Source organism: Diachasmimorpha longicaudata, chromosome 4 (genome assembly GCF_034640455.1).
Source record: "Diachasmimorpha longicaudata isolate KC_UGA_2023 chromosome 4, iyDiaLong2, whole genome shotgun sequence".
NCBI classification, from domain to species: domain Eukaryota; kingdom Metazoa; phylum Arthropoda; class Insecta; order Hymenoptera; family Braconidae; genus Diachasmimorpha; species Diachasmimorpha longicaudata.
Window position 1 is genome coordinate 5,836,285 of NC_087228.1, and position 22,843 is coordinate 5,859,127.

The 22,843-nt window shown below is 39.5% G+C and overlaps 2 protein-coding genes across 8 annotated transcripts in view; both read right to left on the bottom strand.

Moving 5' to 3' along the window:
• Positions 1-113: 113 nt before the first annotated feature.
• LOC135161668 (piwi-like protein Siwi) lies at positions 114-10,229 on the bottom strand. 4 transcript variants are annotated; one of them, XM_064119442.1, is made up of 12 exons: positions 10,126-10,229; positions 9,394-9,439; positions 8,904-8,963; positions 8,640-8,827; positions 8,173-8,346; positions 7,906-8,076; positions 7,403-7,682; positions 6,616-6,971; positions 5,815-6,217; positions 3,327-4,464; positions 2,518-2,925; positions 114-686 (listed from the first exon to the last, which is right to left on the bottom strand). In XM_064119442.1, the coding sequence occupies exons 2-10, from the start codon at positions 9,422-9,424 to the stop codon at positions 3,821-3,823; spliced, it is 2,307 nt and encodes a 768-aa protein (XP_063975512.1). In that variant the 5' UTR covers positions 9,425-9,439; positions 10,126-10,229; the 3' UTR covers positions 114-686; positions 2,518-2,925; positions 3,327-3,820. The 4 variants fall into 4 exon arrangements, with proteins under 4 accessions (XP_063975512.1, XP_063975511.1, XP_063975510.1 ...); XM_064119441.1 differs by having other exon boundaries at positions 2,518-2,942; XM_064119440.1 differs by having other exon boundaries at positions 3,317-4,464.
• Positions 10,230-10,575: 346 nt separating this feature from the next.
• The window catches only part of LOC135161667 (protein bark beetle), a 33,511-nt gene continuing 21,243 nt past the window's right edge, over positions 10,576-22,843 (bottom strand). The window contains exons 3-8 of one of the 4 annotated variants that reach the window (XM_064119434.1): positions 16,238-22,582; positions 15,500-15,625; positions 15,359-15,385; positions 14,278-14,986; positions 12,982-13,023; positions 10,576-12,326 (exon numbers count right to left, since the gene is read on the bottom strand). In XM_064119434.1, coding sequence (XP_063975504.1) covers positions 11,586-12,326; positions 12,982-13,023; positions 14,278-14,986; positions 15,359-15,385; positions 15,500-15,625; positions 16,238-22,582 — 7,990 coding nt within the window. In that variant the 3' untranslated portion in view covers positions 10,576-11,585. The remainder of the gene's footprint in view (positions 12,327-12,981; positions 13,024-14,277; positions 14,987-15,358; positions 15,386-15,499; positions 15,626-16,237; positions 22,583-22,843) is intronic. The other 3 variants (XM_064119435.1, XM_064119437.1, XM_064119438.1) reach the window with 3 other exon arrangements.

Genomic DNA, 22,843 nt, shown 5'->3' on the forward strand with positions numbered 1-22,843 from the left:
GGGGGGGGGTAGCTGGTGATTGATGACAAGTTCCTCGAGATGACATCAAAGTGCCCAATGATGGAGATAAGTCTGCGGAAAATCGTTTCGAGGGAATAACGAAGGAACGAGACTAGTGGATAAAAGAGGATATGTATTTGCACTTCCTACAATTGTAATTCAACAGGCTCGCAATTCCAATAATGATATTCGGTGTCACATTGAGAAAAAAATATAATTTTGTCAACTGAATATTCTTTTGACAAGACTTTTAGAGGAAATTTTGCATTTGGTTGTCGGAAAAAAATATTATTGGCAAAATTATATTTTTTTTCAGTGCAGTAAAGAAAATTGGACAGTTTTTAAACGATCATTAGGGGAGAGTAAGATAACCCGTTTTTTCACTGCACATTGAGAATTTTGATATCACTGTTTTGGTCAAATTCCCGAGCAACGCTGGACTTTTTTGTAGGACTTCACCCGGACTTATTGGATTTATTCCGTGTACTCAATCTCCTCCTCGACCTCCATTGACCTCGATGACTTCGTGGATGAGGTGATGATTGATTTTTTGGAGTGGGCTGATTCAATGACTTCCTCAGTCTCCTCACTTTCCATCGATTTGGAAGCTTTTGCGGAGAGTTTTGCCGATGTGATATTGGAATTTTCAGAAATTTGCTTTATCAGACTGCCTGCAGCATCAGTCCCTGGAAGAAGAAAAAAATCGATTTTAATTTCATGTTTTCTAACTTTACGAGAGGGTAAGGCATTATCAGTCTTATAAGGGCTGCGAGTGGGTGGAAGTTTGAGGGATACATGAGGAACGTGGAAGGAAAAGGGAATACTATGCTTTCAGTTCGTTATTTTTTTCATTTAATTTCCAATCCGGATGTCAGTCATCCTTCGATTTGATTACAGAAGTGTTTGATAAGAATTACAGAAAAGATTAAATCTTCCTCCCAATGTTGTATGTGAAATCGAGATGATGTCCTTTCAATTATTCTCGTGATCCAGAAGTGAGTGATTGGGCGGGGACTAATTAATAACGCCCGGTTTTAAGCCCTGAGGCAATATCGATATATTTCACAAACTTATATTTACACTATTTGATAATATGCAGTTCACAATAATTGAATAGTGACCTGTACGAATTGTGATATAAACAATTTATGAATGAACATGGAATAAATATTTTTTACACCAATAAAAACATTTAATACTTTTTTCCTCACGAACTTGAATAATTGTCGCTTTTTTTCTATTTTTAGTCTGCGTTCCAACGACCGCATTATTATTCCCACTGCCAAAATTAGCTGCCAATAATCGTCGGAACTACGCAGTTTTCTGTGCTGCGTGTGCATCCCTCTCTAATTATTGAAGCAGCGGACTTCCCTAATTGTAATCAAACCAAAAGTGCGTAGACTCGAATTTGTTACTTTCCGATAGTCCGTATGGTGTCACTTTTTAGAAGGAAGATCAAGAAGATTTCAAAATCAGTCGTCGAAATGCCTTAAGGGTCAGTTACCCTCCCCACAGGTCGTGCAAATTTCTACTTCTGACTTACGTGGTTCACTATAAACGTTTCGCAGAAAGTATAATTGTTTCACGCGGTAATTAATACTAAGACATGAACACAACGCTTTTTGAGGGAGAAGCTGGTGATGGTGGTATTCTACAAATTTTGCAGAGTTCTTGTCTGTGAATGTCTTCATCGAGTCTTGTTGTATGCGAAAGAAGTGGAAAATGGTCAATTGTAAAAAAAATATTCAGAAATATTATGGGCAGGGTCAACGCACTTGTCGCGGTTCTTTTAACAGTTCAGAATGATAAACATCAGCACGTGTTTGATCGTGTCATAGTGCCAAATAATTTCTCCCGAGATCATGGGATCCCTCTTGTCTTCGGTTTGTTGGTGCGTACATCTTGTAAGCCTATAATATCAATGGATAACGTCCTCCACGATTTTTAACAGATTTTTTAAATTACCAACAATAAGAGACTTCTTATGATTTACATGAAGTAGTTCTTTCTGGATGAAATTTGTACCTGATTTTAGTGAAATATCTTATGACTTTTGTTATCCTCACAAGTACAGAATTTATTTCAATTCTACGGATGGTCGGTACACAAACGTTTGTAGTTCTTCAGTGCAACATTGTCACAGAAAATCTTGAGCCGGAAGTGCTGATGAACTGTTCAGTCTGTTTCGAGTGTCAGCTTTAACGTATAGTAAAAATCTCGGATATTTACAGATATGAGATGAGTTTAAAAAAAACCGCGTCCAGTACGTTAATCCTGACCATATTTCTAAATTTTTATTAACAATTGACTGTTTTTTTACTTTTTTTCGCTGTTGTGCGATATTCATAGAGAAAAACTTTGCGAAACTTGTGGAATACCACCATCACCAGACTTCTCTACTGTTATACATTAATAAAAAGCTTGGATCGCTGTTTTATTTGTTCGTTTTGTCAATTTTCAAAAGTAATAGAATTGGTTTCAATTTTTTTCTATCGCTCGGAAGTAAAACTGACTGACCTTTGATGAGTTCCATTATGTACGACCGACTATTCTGGACTATTCTCCCAGGCAGATTAACACAAACTGATCCCTTCAAGATCACACTAAGGAATGAGATGAGAATGCGAAGACAGCAATGGGTTATTCTAATACTGCTTGGACTCACCGGGACGTATGAAGATCACATGTGCAGTATTGAGTGGGATGTAAAGAGCTGCGACGAGAGGAGTTCTGGGGGTCGTGGGAGAGAGAAGCATTTGAATAAGGAAAAAACAAAAAGAGTCTCGTCATTTGTGCTTGACTGAAATCCGGCCAAAAGATATTCATGGAATTTCGAGCAGCTTGAGCTTCTCACACTGGTGAATCCCTGTGTCCTCTCTTTTTCTTTTTTCACTCGATTTTTTCGGGCGGTACCCACATTCCAATCTGTTGAAACACTCACACTGGTGAAAATTAATTTTTAATCAACAGTTTTAAATGTAAACTCCAATAATTTGTGCATCCGAATGAAAACATCGTAATCGATCACACTCGTTAATTTTCATTAGAAATGATATAGAATGGTCCGAGACCCAAAAATACTCAGTGTGGGGATCATGTCAATATGTGCCCCCACCTCTCTACCACTTTTTCAAAATCGACTTTTAGAAATTCACATATTTTTATTTCACTGCCCATATGTATACCCTCTCGGGATTTTCCCTTCTATTTCGCATTTCGTTTCCCTCCTCTCTAGCCCATTTGAGCACATGTCTTGTTCTATGGAATTACAATCGTTTGCTCACTTACAGTCTCATTAGTGCATACTAATACATACATTTACATACATTTTTTCAGCTTTCAAAGTCGAATACCGCAAACATTTGTATGGAGGGTTCATGTTACCCCCGTTGACTTGCAACAAGTGCATGAACCTCCACACAGGTGTGCAGTAGTTTCCCTCCTTGTTGTTAGTGCAAGGGATGTGAGCGGACTTTACCTCCACGAGGTGCACCCTAGATCTCGCTAAGACCGTGTGAATCATCAGTTACTTACTAGAGCTTATTTTCGTAGCAGTTTCTGACTAAAAACACAGGAATTTAAACGAATGTTGACGCATCTGAAACAACTCATTCAGGTGAACAAGTTTCATTGGGATGGAAAACACGATTGCCATTTTGAAAAGAGTTCTCTATGCTTACAGCTTGCAAGCATACCTTGAAAGCTGAATAAAATGAATGAAACATCAAATGTCCCCCTCGAACCCGTACAAGTAATGCCTGAAAACATTTCCGGTCACTTGTCTCCTTCAGGAAATATTTAGATGTATTGTTTCAATGCTCTAAATAAAGTACAGATTCTTCATTCCTGAATATGGTGGAGTGTGAAGAGACATGGCCACCATAGTTACAAGTTTCCGAGCATACTGCAGAGGAGCAGGAACTGGAATAGTGTGACTATTCGTAAAGTACATGTGTGTTAATTTGTAAGTGATTATTTCAATTTCCTCCAGGGGAAGACTGGCTGAATTATGAACAACATTGTAATAAGTGGGGCTGACTGTGTCGTTCTCAGCAACGTGAGATACCAGGTAAAAGTCACTCCTCCCAGGCTGCGTGATGGTACAGTCTACAACACTCCCCAAGGGTGGATTCCTGGATCCATGAAAGAACCTGCTATGTGAATTTGTCGAGACGAGAATATACACCAGTTCCAGTTGCGCTTCGTCTCCATAAATCATGGACAGGGAACCATGGACCCGACGAACTTCGTGATCTTTGATGAGTCGAGCGTCTCTTTCAAGAACGCTTCCTCGGTAAATTATTATCTTGGAGGGGAGACAATTATCGTTTGCATCCCTAAACTTGTCAATGACTGTGAAGATGTTTGATGTTAGGCGGGAAATCTTCTGTCCATCTGTTTCGTAGGCACTTGTCAGGGTAACATATTGGGTGAGATTTCTATCCAATACAGCAACGAGAGAAACTGGAAAGAAGAATGAAAGGAGTTCGTTAAATTTTAGTCGGAAAACGTAAATGATGACGTTGAGATCTGGATGGAGGTTCTAACAATCGTTTTTTCCCTCCCCCAACAATCAATGTTTCAATCCAGAGACGAACGACCATAATGAATCGATTTTAACATTTGTTATAATTTATCTACTATAAAAATTAATGAACAAATCATTGAAAATAAACTTAATCAAGTTATTTTTGCTGTTGAACGGTAGGTTTAGAAAATACAATTCTTTTTAAATTTTCTAATTTAGCTCGTATATGACTCAGTACAAGACGGCACCCTCCTTTTTTCATAAACAAACCAACGACGACAAAAATCATTAAGTTACAAATATACGGAATGCCCTCTGTCCACATCGTTTTTAATTGGAAAAAACGGGCAAGGCGGGGATATTGGGTATGGGATGTGTGTATATCTACAATTTAGTTTTGAATCACCTTAATTGGGAGATTAATTAATTTTGAATTATGTGGTGTTAAATATCTGGGACTCGACCGACCTCTGAGACCTGAGCCTCTATTCTAGTCTATCCTCGTTGACACGGCCACTCCGTAAAAGGAGGGTTAAATATGACAATGAAAATATTGCCAACTTTCAAACTGCAATCTGGGTGATCAGGTTTAGAAATAATCTCAAAGTGCGGAAAAGTGAAACGAAACCCGTTGCTATGTGCGTAGCTTTTCAATTAGTCATTGGAACGGGATAAAAAAAGTACGAATGGTAAATATATGTATGTGCGATAGGTATAAGGTAGCTGAGGCCAATCCTCACATAAATTCTGTCACTTGGGTTTCATTACTAACATAAGTGTCGGAGGGAGTGGAAGGGGTAGTTTGAATCATCATAGATGCACGGGAAAACTCGGCCAGCTATGTGGAGCTTTCGAAATATGTGCTTGGCTGATGCCGTCTAGCGTATCTCGACATTTGGATGAAAGACAAAAATGTAATCTTATTGGGAAATGTCTCGGTGCGTATGTCCATGTGTAAGTGCAGATTTCCCGATTTTTTTAAATGACAAAATGAAACAATAATAAGCACACAGAAAGAACTCATTGTAAAATTCGAGATTTAAAACGTAATTGACGTGATTTCTAAACACGTAAAATATGATTTTATGTATGATCCCAAATCCGGGCCCTTTTCGCTCTAGGAGGCCCGGAGCCGAGAAAAACGCGAAAAACGAAAAAATCGACTTTAGAAAATTCCTGGAGCCCTAGAAAAATCGGAAATCGTCTCACGAATCCAATGGCGCCATCCAAATTGCCCTAGCTATATTATTCTTCCAAATTTTGGAGAAAAAAATGTAACTGCTCACCATAATTCACATTTTCATCATTTTTATCTTGACATATGTCCACTCCAATAATCAACCGTCTGTCCAAGGGCATGTGAATAGTCCAGGGAATCCCTCCCATTTTGCAGTTGAGTTGAACGGCCACCTTGATGGCAAAATCATTTTGCTCGTCTGAAGTGAAGCATCCATCAGTGATTACTTGACAAGGCATAGAATTCTCCTCGTAACATTTCTTCAGAATGACCGGATAAATGTGAGGATGACGTCCTGTGGTTACCACCATCACGAGTTGTGGCTGATAATCACAAAATGCTTTGTCGAGGGTTGATCCGTAGCCCTCGGGTGTTATTTCCGTCAATTCAACCCAGCGAGGCTGTGACATGTGGAAATTGCGAATGTTTTTCATGATTTTCCCCACGAATTCCTGTGGAAGAAGAGTACTCATTTATTTATTAGGAGGATGATAGCACACTTCGCCCACCGCATTCAAATTTCCTGCCTCGAACATGGCCATCATGTGGCTATTACATAGACCAATGAAGTCTTATGCATGAAATTAGCCGATGACCTATGTGACTAACTTCCTTTATGCTCATGTGCTTCGTTCAATACATAAATATATGCTCAATACAATAACTATGCAAGAAGAAATCTCAATAATACCAGATGAACGTGGATCTTCTTTGTAATTCTGTGCCACATTGTTTAATTGTCAAATTTAATTACTGTAATGATGCAATTTAACTACTGTAGTAATTGAATCTATAGTAAACTCTCCAGGAAAGCTAAGAATGAATATATTCCAAAACGTGTTTTGCTCACTTGCGTTTTGATTCTGTAGGGAGATGGTGTCACGACCACCCAATTTGAAAGGACTCTTGCATGAAAAAAGTCCTTCTCATTGTATGACAGTCCCCAATGACCATTAATGTCGACATTTGCCTGACAACCGTCGGCGAAAATCAATTTCTGAGGTGGGAGAATTCTTCCGGGTACCTCGAACAACTTTGAATCCATCAGCATATTCCAATTTTTAAACTCTCTCTGGAGCACAGTATTACTAAGGAGACGACGACCGAAATCCTCCAATCTGTCCACACGTGTCTCCGGTGCAACTACTTTTTGTGCTGCAATCCAAGATGTCAACTCTGTTTTACGCTTCAGTGATGAAATTAATCCTGTAATTAATATTAACCATTTGAAGAATATTGAGGTGCTCAAACAGGCAACCACAAGAATTCAAGGCTCAAGGCACGTACGCACTAGGTGTGCAAGGGCGTAAGTAATGTGGCCAAGGCTACACATCTAGAAATTATGTATTTAGGATACTATCTATATTTATACGAGCAGTGATTACAGGGGAGATTGCTGGCGTTTATGGGGTGGCTTCGACGAAGACCGTCATAACGGATTTTAGAATATTCCCGGAGCCGTAGACAAATCACAAATCGCCTCACGAGTTAAATGCCGTTGGCTAAATTGCATATTATTTCCAAAGATATCGACGAAAAATGGTGTGATCCCAAATTAGATGGAATTTCGAGACATGAAATTTGGACGAGAAATATAACTAATAATCCTGTAATACAGAACACAAAACTTGATTTACCTGCAACTGCACACAGTTCCGGAATGAGAAAGCACTTCTCACTTCTCTCACGACCCGAACGTGGTGTGTCATCAGCAATCAGCATTGGCTGCGAACTGTTCTGAATCTCGACTCCTAATTTTTTTCGGAAGAAATCTTTATATGTCACGTTCTCTGGTCGAGCAGTTTCCGGTAACTTTGAGAGTGGGGTGTGGGAAAAAGCGACCCCCTCGACACGGTACATTCTATTGTCGTATAGGGTCCAGACTGGAAGACCTACTACTTCAGTTCTAAATGCTTCCTAGAAGAGACAATTAAATAAATATTAATACATTTGCTTCAATTGCTTGTATTGTATCAATAATACTAATAATTGTTTTTTGATAAAAATTTTCATCGGGTATAGAAAATTTACATCCGAAATATTCAACTCAGTATTTGACTATGTCAACAATGAGTAAATTGAAAAAAATGGGAGATTGGAATAAAGTACTGGAAACCTGAATTTTTTCACTACAAATTACCTTATAATCAGGTCCATAATCCTCAATGGCTCTTTCTAAGATATCCAGAACCGACATACGAGATAGAACTTTGTGCATAACGTCGACACTCATGAGAACATTGTCACCAAACTTCTTAATTGTAGTTACATAGCCGGGGCATACTTCCAACGGGTAATTCTCGATCCTCTTCTAATTAACAAAAAATAAAATGAATGAGTATGAATGAGAACTTTCACCCATCATTCATCGCGAGTACAAAAAAAGTCACAATTACTTAACACTTACTGGTGAGTTGAGGTCGTAATAGCACTTGCCAATCATTCTGAACTGTAATTCTTCGAGGGACCTCTTCATCAAAATCGCGTACATCCTCAGTTGACGAGTCTCGTGGGGCTGCAGCTCGTTGACAAACTCCAAGTATATGTCATTCTCTGCATCAGTCAGGGGCAGGTTAATTGGCTGTAACGAGAAAGAACGAGTTAGCATGGAAGATGGGATGACAAGAGATGAAGTTAATGTTGTGTATTAATCGGAGAAATATTCTGTAAATATTACGGAAATATACCCTTCCAGCTCAATAGCTCATATACAATCACATCATTATGTCAAGGTATTAACAATGAAAGTTTTCTTTATACAATGCAATAACAATTTCCCGGTTATTTTATATTCTTCTAGTAATTAATTTAAACTTTATGCTCTTCGACGGCGGAAAGAAAATGGTTTAATTTTCAGGCGATATTACTACTTACAGGTTTCGTTGCGCAATACAGATTGCATCGCTCTTCGATGTAAGGCCCAATGATATGACCGTAGTTTTTCTTGAAATTAACGATATTGCCGGAACCATTCCCCGCGACTTTGATTTTGTACTTATACAATGATTTGGCTGGGTCGTAATTAATTTTAAAGTAATTCGTTCTGAATGTAATTAACTCTCCTGTAACAAATAAATCAATGAAGACTTTTGTAGAGATTTAGGTAATTAACAAAACATGGAGAAAAATGTCACTCACCCTGTCTCCCCTCAGAATCTGCGTCAAGGACTTCATTATCCGCATCCTCAAATTGCTCCTCTGTGTGAGGACAAATAAATTAAAATTAAAATTGAAACAGAATTTCTACAGCCACAGAAATAATTTTTTCAATTCAATAAACGTTGTTTCAACGAACTAAATGGGATCTGTGGAATACCTAAATTGGAAAATTATTTCAATGAGCTGTATTTTTCTCGCTCCACATAGAATCGTTGTTAATTGAAAATGAAATAATTATTTATGGAATGAAGCTAATGAATTTATAAACATTGAACGACTTTGAATCTTTTCTCTTCTAAACTCAGCGGATTTCATCACGACACCCCAATATGGCGTTGACGGACGTTGAATATAAACAGTACCAAGTGAATTCAAATATATACAATACACAAACATATCATTTTGTGCAGCTCTGAAACCTTGGAATCCCTATCTAAAAGCAGGAGAAAATCAACTGTATCACACTCACCTATTCTGCTTTCGTCCACAGAAATTTCCATCTTCTTCAGTAAAAACTGTAATAATAATAAAGAGCAAGGAAGAATTAAACTTTATAAAGGAACAGTAAAATGAACCAGTGTTTTTATTCTCTCTCCATCATCTTCTCTCACCAACTAATAGTGACGCTATTTAGTAAGAAATGGCTGGCGTAATAAAGAATGAAAGAAATTTTATAAGTTCATTGTCTCCAGACAAATTGGAAACTCATCAAAAAAGTCTAATTTTTCGAGAATAGATCGATATTTGGTACTGATGTGTTGTCACATTATAAATTTCGAAAATTGTATACATTATTTACCACCCACATTGTTAACTCCCCCACATTTAAGAGACAAAGCATTGCAAAAACATGGCTGAAACGTGAAAAAAAGACAAAGAAAAATGGATGACATTTTGGTTTGGATTTCGAGTTGAGAACGAATCTGAAAATCAATCACTACCACGATTCGAAGATCACGAGTTCTTTCTTCACATCAACAAGAGGGAAAGAAATGCAGCTTCGAATACCTCCATGGCGAGCATGTAAACATCAATGACCTAAGATCTTCTGATGACTCAACCAAATAATGTGATGTAATTCACTCGAATGTGACGAAGCTCGACCTCTAAATGGATGAGCATCTACGTACTTGCGTGTTCCACTATTGTCTACAGGCAATTACCCCCCAAGTTGATATAAATCTTCGATTTTTATGCTTACCTGCGGATGTTGAAGGAACACAACAAGTATGGGGCACCACCGAAGAGGATGGACATCCTCTTTGTCATCACTACCGCCCAATGAGCTTCAATAATAAACAAAACCTTGCTGCCCCCTATTAAAATTTTGCTGAACAGTGTGACCATCATAGGCATTAAAGTTTGCTTTTTTCTGATGTTTGAAGGAAGAAGAGTGGTTGCAGAAAAAAATCACTTCACTTCTTATCCTTTGTTCTTTATAGAAAACGTGAGAATACAAGTGCACGTGAGAGTGCAAGTGAGAATAGTATTGCAAAACCCATCATGATTTTTGGAAATGAAACCCCTATTATAAATTTTGTCTCCATCGTGTTGTGAAAGACTTATTCACCAACAAAGCACTCATCTGAGGCAAATCGTTCTGCAGGGGAGACTCCAGGATGCGAGGTATTCCATATCAAGTGAGTCGACAGTTTATTCTTGTAAACGTTTATTCTTGTAAAGTAAAGAAACTTTTTATTTGTAATATAAATGTTTATCAGGATAATCTACAAATTGTTTTTTCAATAAGTACGAAGTTAATAGTTATTACATAGTTCCAATGTCGTTTGAATTCATCGATGAACAAAAATGCCTAATAAACTTCATTCGGAACTGGTCATGCAAGAAGAATCCCATTAGAAAAAATCTCATTGGGAAAACGAAAGACAATAATATTAGGTCTGTATAATCAATTCATCAAAAATTAACTATGTATACATAAATTTGATAATTACTAGAATGGGATTTTTACAATAAACAAAAATATAAATTTTAGATATCCGAAGAAATACGAATACGATAGATGTACAAATATTCATTTTCCTCTAGTTAAGCGAAACGACAATTGTTCATCATAAAGACTAAAACTTATTGCCGACTATATCTTACAACGATTTTTGGACGGATTATATCTGACTTTACCCTAAGAATGCCAGTCTAAACGATAATTATCATAACGATTGGAAGTATTGACCGATTGAGAAACATCTCATATCATGCAAACTCATATCATGCAAAATACTCGAAATTTTGTACGTTTAATAAATTCTTCTTAACGAACTAGATCATTATACTCGTTAATTTTTATGCGAGTATCCTATATCACAATTCCCCCAAATTTCCGTTGATATTGCCTCGTGTAGGAAAGCTTGGCAGTGCTATTAATGAATTCCTCAAAAATTCATCATCTACAATGTAAAAAAACTGAAAAATTACTTAGATAATTGCCCCCAAGCATGCATGAAACATCATCAGCAGTCCATTGAAAACTAATGAAGAGAACCATTACAATAATGATATCCTACTTATATACACGTGACAATCGCAGGATGGTGGCGTTATCTTTCCAAAAACTTTCTCCTAAACTACAATGAATTATAAATTACTCCCACAATTTTAATAGAATTTCATTTGTACTTTGCATCATAGACACGCCAAAAACTACATGGCCGTCTCTAACGGCTGACTCTTGCTGCGTGAGTCGGCTGACAAGTGCATCATCTCCGTAGGTTCATTGGGGAGAAATACATCAAAATTTGTTTCTAAGAGTGCTTCACTCTTTGATCTAAGTGGCTTCTCCTCGCCGGTGTCAAGATTTGTTTCTAGTAAAGTTCCACTTCTCGGTCGCTCTTCGTAATAATACGGCTGTGGTGGCAGTGGTGGAATGAAGTACTCGGGGACCGGTTCTGATCCTGGCGTTGCTGGTGCTCCGTCGTAGGGGTCTTCTACAGGGGAGTAAGGAGCTGCCTGAATGTCACGTTTCAATTCTATGATTGAATCAGTTATTGCTAGGGATGCGTTCAGGGGTAGAGTTGATGCGTTGTACGTCGATTCGTCGATCGGATCAGTTGGTGAATCGTCAGGGGCTATTTCGCTGTTAGCCACTGACGGCCAATTACTGTTATTTCGAGAGGTGAAAGTCGAGTGATTGCGGAAACCGTCGTTGCGGTACGCCAGGTCGAAGACTGGGCTGGCTGCATGGGGTACGGCGTATTTTTGAGTTCCTTTGAAGTCACTAGTGCTTGGTGAATATTGGGGATTGTGGGCCTCGTACACGTCGTAGGACTGGTTGTCTTCCATAGAGGAGTGCAGCTGGGGCTTGTCCATTGAGTCAATGCTCCCATCGTTCATCATTTTCTTGTAGTCGAGGGAACGAGATGTTAATGTATCGGTTGATTTAGACTGTTTGAACAGAAAAAGTGGATTAATTTGGGCTCGTTGACAGGGCAACTTTGATGGGTCGTGGACAATAAGGGAATGGCCCATCACATTAATTTCGAATAATGCTTCGATTATAGAAATATGATTCCTGATTTAAACAGAAAAGAATGTGGCGTAATGAAACAGCGGTGCAAAATAAAATTGTTGAAAAACAACTATTTGATGCGATTCAAACGAAAAGAAAATCATCCACTTCTGACGTGGATAGGCCGATGGGGTAATTATTTTAGATAAGTGGGTGTGACACTATCTAGTGAATTTTTGTCTAGATATTACGCTTATCAATTGATATATGTCACTGAGTGCGTTTCTTGGAGCCCTATAACGCATACTGGAAGAAGGAGTCGGGAGGACCCAATATATAGGTCAAGTGCAATGATACGATGTTAATATATTATGGTCCTAAGGAGTGAACGTTTTTCTGATAAATATGACGTGATAACACAAGCCGGAGGCGAGGCTTATAATCACATGAGTAAGAAAATACTATTACTGCCATGGGCCATACGATATTTCATGCCCGGAGAACTAAAAATATGAATAAAATAGCAATCCCGACATCATCAACAACAAAAAGTGGAACCATATTCACGTAAATATTCATATTCAATCTAACCTTTGATGATGGCACCAGTACCACTCTTTTCTCCGGCTTTTGCTGCTTGAGAAAAAAATAATACCCAATTAATTCTTCGAAAATACTTCTTGAATAACTCTTGAACGAGGAAAGTAATCGAAACAACTTTCAAGTGAAACTTGTAGAGTTCGAAGAGGACCACTGACACCAAGTTTGTTTCGAGCACAAGTATTTACACATTTGTATGAATAGTCCTCATTAAGAACTACGATCTGTGAAAATTTGAGATTTTTAAAAATGTTCTGATCAATTTATTGTTCAATTTTCTAAAAATTGATTTGGAAGAAAACGACACAAGGGAGGAGGGGGTACCTACAGGCCCTCAGACTTCGTATTTTTGCGTTTCAGACCATTCTCTATAATTTCCAATGAAAATGAAAATGAAAAAAACGTGAAAGATGACCGATTGCGATACTCCCTTGTGTAAGAAACTCCGGTTTCAGAATTTAAAAAATCAGTGAAATGCGAAAAAAAATTTTCCCCACTAAACATTATATAGTTCTGAATAATTTGTTTTGTTATTGCTCAGATAATGAAATCCTTTGAGGACAATTATTTTGCGGAATGGCAATTTTCGGGTTCAGCCGCCTTCACGAGTGATCTACTGACCTATCGGTAGCTGTTTATTTGTCTATTGATTTTGCTAGATTTTATTTTTTGGTTTCTGATTGGTGGTGGCTGAGGGGGCGACGTATTTTCGGATCATTTCCATAGAGTGGCCACACATGTGTTGAAAATTGTAATGCAGTTATGCACATATTACATACACATGTCGAGTCAACATGTCGAGTCAAGTATACACTCATTGCACTATAGTTTCGCAGTACAGTACACACACAGTAGACACGACAAAACATTACATTCAAGCAGTGGCTCAAATACTGATTCATAACTGCAGTATTATTGTTAGAATTATGAAAAAAGGACTTTCATAGTGAAAAGTGGATTTTTCAGAAGATAATTAAAGAAAACATTCATAATTTTGAAAAGTTACCATTTCCGGATTGTTTCCGCAATTTTTCATCAAACGTTAAATTTCCTTAGTTTTTTTCAGATTTTTAAAGTTTTCTAGTGGTTCAGTATTCACAGTTAAGTTTAAAACTGGAATGTTTGGATAATAAAGTAATTGTATAATGTCCGGTAAGTTAAGATCAAATGGAAATGATTTAAAAGCCGAGAACATGTACTATTTATCTCCAATGAAAATATTTCATTGGATAGACAGACGTCAATGAACGTAAATATTGTTAAAACAATTTTAAAAACTGAACTTACGGGAATAGGTTTACGTCTGTAAGCCAGCTCCGTAAATCCTGAAGCAGATCCCACCGATTTCAATGAATGAAGTGACTGCCTGATGGAGTTGCGCCGTTCGAGTCTTTCAATTTTCCGTCTTTTCGACTTTGAAATCCAAAAACCAATTGCAGCCGCCAAAAGAGCGAGAGCCACTCCAATTGCGCCCAAAACCCCAACAGCAACAATGTCTCGTCTCCAAGATAATGGATCAATGTACACTCTGGGGTCAATTTCGCAAATGAAGGGACTCGGCTGGCTACAATGGTCGATTTCAATGGTTTGATACGTGAATGTTGTGCACTGATCGATACGCTCCAACTGCTGCACCCAGACACGCTCTGAATACTCGAACCGCTCCTGCTGCTTTCGTAGAAACCTCCAGAGTTGAAGATAATCGCCCATAATGAAGGGCATGGACGCATTCGCCTGTCGGCAAAATTCTCGTGCACTGAAGAAGTCCATTGGTGCACCGATGTAGATGTAACAGGTGTCACCCACCAAGTCCCAGGCTGGAGGGCACTTTCCACTCAGGACAGATTCATTGTTCATATGGAAAGGAGTGTAATCGACTTGAAGTAGTTCCGAAGAATCACTACGATCACGAATCCTTCCAGCAACAGCTATTGTCTCATTGTAGCCCCACCAATTATGTTTTGCATCCACATGAGATCTCCAGACTTCCAGTTGACTGAGTAAGAAATTTAATTCTTATTTTTTTGTTTTGCAGTGGGAAAGCAGATGACAACGAAAAGAGATTGTCAATGTAATAGAATTTATTAGATGTATTAGAAGTATCTTTCTAATTTTCTGAAGCTTAAGTTATCTTGGCGAGAAGGAGGTTTAGGGTAACGTGGAAAGGTGAGTTTTATTTCAAATTGTCGGTGCTTCAATAAAAAATCGCAAAAAACTGAGCATTTGAGGTATATAAGGTAAAGGATGGTAGTTATATAAGGTAAAGTTGGCTATAAGTTATTTTATTACTTCTGTGGTTAGCAAGGACTAAGCGAAAACTACGTAGCCAGAATAACGAAAATATTACAGATATTCCAGGGCTACTTACTTGGGGTACCAATCCGTGCCGACAACTCTGGTTTATAAAATCATGCACATGCGATTTTCAGAATATGAAAGAATAAAAACCAAGTAAATAAAGAGTACACCAATTATTGAATGTAGTTTGAGATAGCTTTCGTATACGTACAGCGAACGATTTATTGTCAGAATTTCATAATCGTTGTCGGGATTGAAAAATACATTGTCCACGTATTGTTGACCAGGTGTACCAGCTACTATCGTGCTCCGTCCTTCTCGATCAATCGCATGATTCCTAGATAACAATACAAACATAATTGAAACATTTACTAAAAAGCTATTTAGAATTGAATTTAAAGTTCAAAATCTATAATTAACGAAGACACAAAAATATGAAACATTTTCACAGAAAAATTGAATGTAAAGAATCCTTCTGGATTTCTATAGAACTCCTAGTAGAATCTAATTAAAATTCCAAAAACCGCATTATAATCATGAATTTTTAATTATTCCTCTGCCCACTTTGGAGTCCTCAAGGCAATAATTACTTCGTTATTTATTCTTTTAAAAAACGATATTTTGGGGATTGCGCGTTGCCATCTTCAGGGCTGTACAACACACACAATATGCAACAAATATTACAAAATATTACAGCTATTATTTTTCGGTTTACAATCCCTTTTCCTTGGTTGAATTTGATTAAATTTCGGTTCATAAATGTTTGGTTGAAACACAATGTGTGGAAAGTGGGATTTAGTGCATCTGGAGCATACGTACAATGCCACTTCACACGGAGTATATCAGTAAAAAAACATTTTAACACCCTTAAAAACGAAAAAAGTCGTCCGTATATTCCTAGTACGCAAAAAAGTAAATGAATAAAACGAAAATGTGAAGAAAAACTCACTTGTAAAATCCATTATGCGAAGTACTCTGATAAATGGGCAGCCTGACCCTCTCGAATCCGCAGATCTCTAGCAAATGAAGTCCCAAATTCGCGTGTAAATAATTGAGCGTCATATTACTGACCACTTGTCGCAAAATGATATTACTGCTATAAGGAGCATAATTTTTAACGAAATAATTCCTGAATATCGTGACCTCCTGGTAAGGACTACTCTGCCTGCCCTCGACAAACAGCGCGGGTTTATTCCAATTCTCCGCGAACAAATTATTATGAATCCATCCCTTTAATGACGTAGCCGATCCCCTGGAGTCTGCACGAATGAAGAGACCTCCCTGATTTCTCCGTACAAGATTGTTCCTGAAGAACAAGGACTGAGTGTTCTGAACGTCGAAAACCACAGCAGATTTGCACGTTGAAAAATTTCCATAAAGCTTCTGACAATTATCTATAAATTGATTTTTCTCCAGAGTCATTATGGCATTAACTTCACCAGCGCTTGAATATTTGACAGCTCCCTCTTGACAGTGTGAAATTATTGAATAGGATAGATTATGCTGGACATCACGATTAAATCCAATAGCTGATATTGGAAGAGTGACAACTTCGGCGATAAATCCATGAATACCACTGGCTCCATTAGCAAACAATCTCACACTGAGACTAGGTCCCTCAGTTCTAAACAACTTCTTTTCATCCATACTGCTAAACTCCAATTCACCAATGGCCTTGGCACTCACATTATAGATGTCTCCATCATACAGAGTGATAGCATCGTGTCTCCCAGGATTTTTAGTTGAATTAAAAAGATTGAACTGCAATAATCTAAAGCCAAAAGGTTTAGCGCGATACATGCTCCTGAATATCTTAACACAATTCACCGGATTGTTATCATATTTGTAATAGATCAGGACACGTTCCTCGATGGTAACTTCTTTCGTCGTGTCACAGATGTCAACCAGGCTGAACAAATTATAGGGAATACTGAGGTCTTTCAGGGGCATAAAGGAGCTCTCGTCAGCCTCTCGACCTTCACCAGTTAATGACAACACATTAACTCCATTACCCAAGGAGTTGTTAATTATATTAAATAGTAGTTCTACAGTGTGTGTAGGAGAGATTAAATTAATCCCATGATAGGCGGACTTTGAGATCTCAACATGGGACACAACTGGGCTCTTCATGATTGATTGTACGGCCGGAGATTTTTCATTGTGAAGAATTCCAGCCCCACTTATGTTGACATATCTTAGGACTGATTCGACCCTTCGGAAGGTCTCGTGGGTCAGGACGTCATGAATTCTGTGTTCATAGAGATGATGCTCAAACTCACTATTAGCGATTCTTATTCCACCCCAGTAGTCCTTTGTTACTTCCAGATTTCTTTCTCCACAATTTATGAAGACGTAGTCACCGTCCCAGGGACAATCGTACTTGTGACCGTAGAGTTGACCGTTTAAACGAATTTGACATTCCTCAAAACGTTCCTCGTATCCCGAACATTGTCTAGGCTCAGGCCACGACCAGATTCTTGTTAAGGAACCTGGATGCAGCTCGTAACGACGACTGTGAGATACGTAGATATTTAGCGGATCGTAGCCAAGTTGACGACATGTAACTTGGGCATTGCGCTCGGTGAAACGACGGTCGCAGAGAGGGATCCATTGGAGCGTTGTGCGATTGAAGAATTCGATGAAACCCTCGTTGTTAGACGAGGAACATTTTCCTTCTTTACACAGACGGATTGTGTCCTCTGGTCCCTCATCCACAGCCCTTTTAACAATGGGCTTTGGCAGCAAACTGTCATTTCGTCCGATGGGTCTCATAACAATTTCATGCCCAGGCGCACCAACAGCCTTCAAAGTACCCAATACCAGAATTCCAACATTCGGTGCGAATTCCATGAGAACATCCGGATAAATGTTAAGAGTCACATCAGGCATTATCGTAATATCCGATCGTATGATATAAGGTGTAGGACGATAGTACAAAGACAAATTCTCAGTGATCCTCCCACCAAGATCATCAAGATCAATAGCCGGTCTCAGCTCCCAAGAAGCTGAAATAGACGATTCAAACGAATTTTCAGTTAAGTACGGCCGAAAATTGGCGACAGCGTGATTATTCCAGTCATCAAAGTCGAAGATCTTCTTCTTAATCGACTCTTCGGTAGACGTTCCCCACCAGTTCTCAGTTACATCCACTTCGTTATTGATCTTGGCCGTTCGAATACCTGCCACCAGTTCATAATTCATATTGTTAGCATTGAACAAATTACGATTTACTTGGACCTTCTGAATTCCCTGGAATCCAACAACATAAGTGGGCTTGTTGAACATCTGATGAAGGCCCCTGGTCCCCGGCCTATTAGAATTCTCTCGGATTTCATTCAAGTAAAAACGAGCTGGGATTTCCCCGAGAATTTCGGACTGACTGTCAGCTTTGAACTCCACCATGAACGATCCACTGTTCTTCTCAATGACATTACCATCGATTTTCAATTTTTTCTCCATCCCTCGAATGGATATCAATCCATCCTTACACCAGTTTCCAATGTATTTATTTGAAGATATATTCAAGCTTGCATAGTGTCCATCAACGACGAACCCAAAATTCGTATTATCCCTCCAGGTGTTATTCTCAAAATACAAAGAGTGAGTAAAATTCTCATTGTATTGCCAAACATAGGGGAGAGCAACCTCGAAGCCACCCCCCTGATTCCGTTCAATCGAACTGTCCTGCATAATCCAATGAAACAAATTATTCGACTGTCTCATGTCTCTGCTATATTGCAAAATGCCCCGACCATTGTCTGTGATTAATGTGTTATTCACATGAATCGCAATTTCTGATATGTTAGAAGTGTAGATATTCCAGTGAGGGGAGAGAACATAAATGGCTTCCTCTTGATTGTGGGAGATTTCACAGTTGACAAGTTGAATTGATTCGTTGGACTTCCTCAGAAAGTGATTACCGAATTCGTCGAGGTAGCGGTTGTAGTACGATGCTGAGATGCCTCGTCTATTTCCTTTAATCTTCGATCGGCTGATGAAAAGTGTTGGCGTTGGTCCAGTAACAATTCTGTTTCTTATATTTTGCGCTGGAGCTGGCAGAGTCGTTACTGCTAGAACAGCACCTCCCAGGGCATTGATGCCACTGTGGTACTCCAGAATTACGTTGAAAGAGCTAGAAGACACTGGAAAAACTGCCAAATCCCTTTTCAAGTCGTAAGATATACTCCGAGGGTTAATTCTCAATGCATCATAGATTATCAACTGCTCTGTGCTCCTATTCTCAATGGGATTCAGCAGCTGGATACCTATGACATAGCCAGGGGTGCATCTTATCTGAATCAGACGCTTCAGACTCTCCTCCCTTTGACGTTTTGAAGTCACGATGTACTTTATATCCCCAGTAATGAGGTCGATATTTTCAGAGTTGTCGGGTATCATGATGGGCTCGTAGGGTCTGTCAATTGTTTGGGCTATGGGCTGCATGAACCATCCGGCAAATTCTCTTTGCTGTACTGCAGAGAGCGCAGGATTATGCCGGATTCCGGCGAATCCATTGTTCTCAATTCTAGAGTTCGATATTCGAAGACCTAACTGCTTGAAACTTATTCCACTACCGCGATTACCAGAGAAATCACTGTTTTTAACGGTGTTTACGGCATCAGCCGAGTATATGTCGGAGTATATTATCCCCAGGCCGTCTTGGAGATTGTTTGTTATTTTTACCCCTTCGAGAGAGTGGCGGGCAAAGTCAATCTGAAGGGCTGGTTTAAATGAATTAGTTTTGTAATCTAATAATCCAGCCTTTTCGATTGTGATAAACTGAAGGTCACTCCTCTCTGCCAACGGGCCAAGCCTGAGCCCAGCCCAAGCAGCTTCCGAGCACCTGATCCCAACATCATTATCATGAGTACAAGAATTTTCAAATTCACTGGCACTCTCAGCCTTGCACCCAGTTATATCAATATCCTGCTCTTCGCACCGTACATTACTTAGAATAATATCCTCATTGGTGCCAGCACTGGGTATCTGCGATCTCTCCAAATTCCAATCATCAGGATCCAGTGTCAATCCAAGCTGATGGCAGACAAGAGCTGCATTGATAATATTCCATCCATAATTACAGACAGTTCCCCACTTCTCCCCAATCCTAACTTGTAATCGTCCTTCACGATTGGTTCTTCCTCCGAGAAGTCTGACGGGCACCCTCTCGCCATCATCAACATTAATAACAGTGACTTCCTCTGTAGGACTCGACATGTCCCCAACGCTTACACTCTGATTATCACTATCGATGATAATCTCCTCCTTGAGTGTCATAAGAATGCTGTTGGGTCCCCTACCCTTGGCATCTAATTTACCAGCAACCATCATGCCGACGGCTGGTGGAAATTTGAGGATCACACCAGGCTGAAGAATCAGCTTACCCCCGGGTCGAACATTAATATCCCGTTCAACAACATATTCCCCGGCTGGTAGCACCTCTAGACCCTCAACTTCACCCCCAACTCTTTTGCTCTCTTCCTCTAAGAATCTTGGAATAAACTGCGGACGCTCGACAATGGTATTAGCTGCTGGATTACTGTTATGTAGCAGGTACGGAAGATACTCGATCTTGGCAAGATTGTAACGATCTTTACGATGAAACAGTCTCTCCATTATCTTTTGCTCCTCAGTGTGTCCTAGCCAGTTGTAAGTGCAATTGAGCACTTTGCTCTGATCTTCTAAATGCGAGCCAATCTCGTACAATGAATGAGGATTGTGAAGAATGTTCCTGAATACATGAACGTTGCTCGATGAAACCACTACGACAGCAGCAACCCTTGACCTTGGCACCAACCTCGAGCCCTGCATATCACTGTTATCGAACGGTGCCTTGATGAAGTTGTCCCGCATAAAGTTACGAGTAAAAATGAGCCGCTGAATGTCACTGTACGGAGACAAGCCAATGCTGACGACAAAGATCCCGCGATTGTTGTAAAACTCGTTATACTGGAGAAGTAAATCAGCTGAAAATACGTTGAACTCTTCGCGCAGAGGATTCCGGATGAGAATACTCCCAGCGATCTGGCCCCTGAAGTGATTATACTCAATCTTACCATCGACGTTTAACGCTGGTGTCATCTTGATAGCTAATTTTTTATTCTCTACAAACAAATTGTGTCCTATCTGCAACTTGAGCATTCCCTGATTGATCCTCGCATTGGATTCCACTTGAACAGCGGTCTCTGCACTACTGTTGAAGCAGTTACCAGTGATGTTGACATACGATATACCAGTGGAATTACCAATCAACACCCCAATATCTTCGTTACGAAAAATCTCTGAGTATTCTACGACTGTCGATTGATTGAAATGAATGTACTCCGTAGAGATGCTGTCATTTAACCAAACAGCAAGTCCGTATCCTCGGTTCGACGATATGGTCGACCATGACACATTGCGGTACCCCCCTGTCATGGTGATATTGATACCAGCTCCGCTGTTGTAGGATATTCTGCTGGACGTGATGTTCACATCTGCAGCACCTCGAAGCACATGAACACCAGCAACGTAGTTATTATTTGTGACAGATGTGTCGTGTATGTGGAGAGATGAGCGAATATTCTCGGCTGCTATTCCTCGACCGTTATTATCGACTATTGAGCTGCTTGTTACATTGAGATCATACAGTTTTCGGTAGCCAGAGGACAGTCTTATGAAGGCGACCATCTGCGTTCGCGGTTGGGCAGTGAATTTTATATACAAATTCTGACGTGTCGATGTCACACTCTGGGGAAGGGTGTTGTTTCGAACACTAACGTGAGCCAAGAGCTTATCGCTTGTTGAGATGCCATCGTAAACTTCAATTGTAGCGCTGTCATTTCGGTCTGTTCTCATCTGGAGGAACTGCAGTGTCAGCACGTGGCCGGGACGTGTAAACACGTGTTGAGGGCATTGTTTCATGTTCTGAGAGTATTTTGTTTGTTCCATGGAGATCGTGATGGGAAACGTTTGGCTAGTGGTAGTTGGGAATGTGCAAAGATCGAAGACGTCTGCTCTGTCCAGTCTATCACTGGGACGCTCGTCGTTGTGAATGTATTTTATTCCATCAGCTGCGTTGTACAGGACAACGCAGTTGTCGATGTGGGCTAGGCCAGTGGAAGTGTTCATGTAAATGCCGTAGCCCTGGTTGTTGCGGACTGTGCAGTTGGAGAGGACTATTGGCGCATCGGGACTGGTGACGTTGAGACCGGTGTAGGATGAGTGAAGAATTGAAATCCATTCCATCTGGGGAGGAACACCTTGCACATGAAGAGCTGCCGTTGCGTTGAAGTCTCGGCCGGTTCCAGCATATCTGAAAGAGAGGTAGGTGATAAGTTTAGTAGTATTGTTTGTGGTGGGAGAGAACACTTGCACGTTTTTCAATTTTTTGTTTTGCTCTCGCAAGGAAGCTCCAAGAAGCTTCAGCATTTAAGTACAGGAGTGGATTTTTTTCTGTTAAAGAGCAGTTAATAAACAAGTTTTAGGTTCTGCTCTTATATCTGGGGAATTCCATGTGAATCCAACGAGGTCAAAGCCCTCGCATCGTCGTTTTCAAAATATACGTTGGCGGATG

Coding starts and splice junctions, on each gene's coding strand:
- LOC135161668 (XM_064119442.1), bottom strand. CDS start 9,424: ATGGAAATTTCTGTGGACGAAAGCAGAATAG. Junction 8,964..9,393: donor TGTGGACGAAAGCAGAATAG/GTGAGTGTGATA, acceptor GTCCTCACACAG/AGGAGCAATTTGAGGATGCG. Junction 8,347..8,639: donor TGTATTGCGCAACGAAACCT/GTAAGTAGTAAT, acceptor TTCTCGTTACAG/CCAATTAACCTGCCCCTGAC.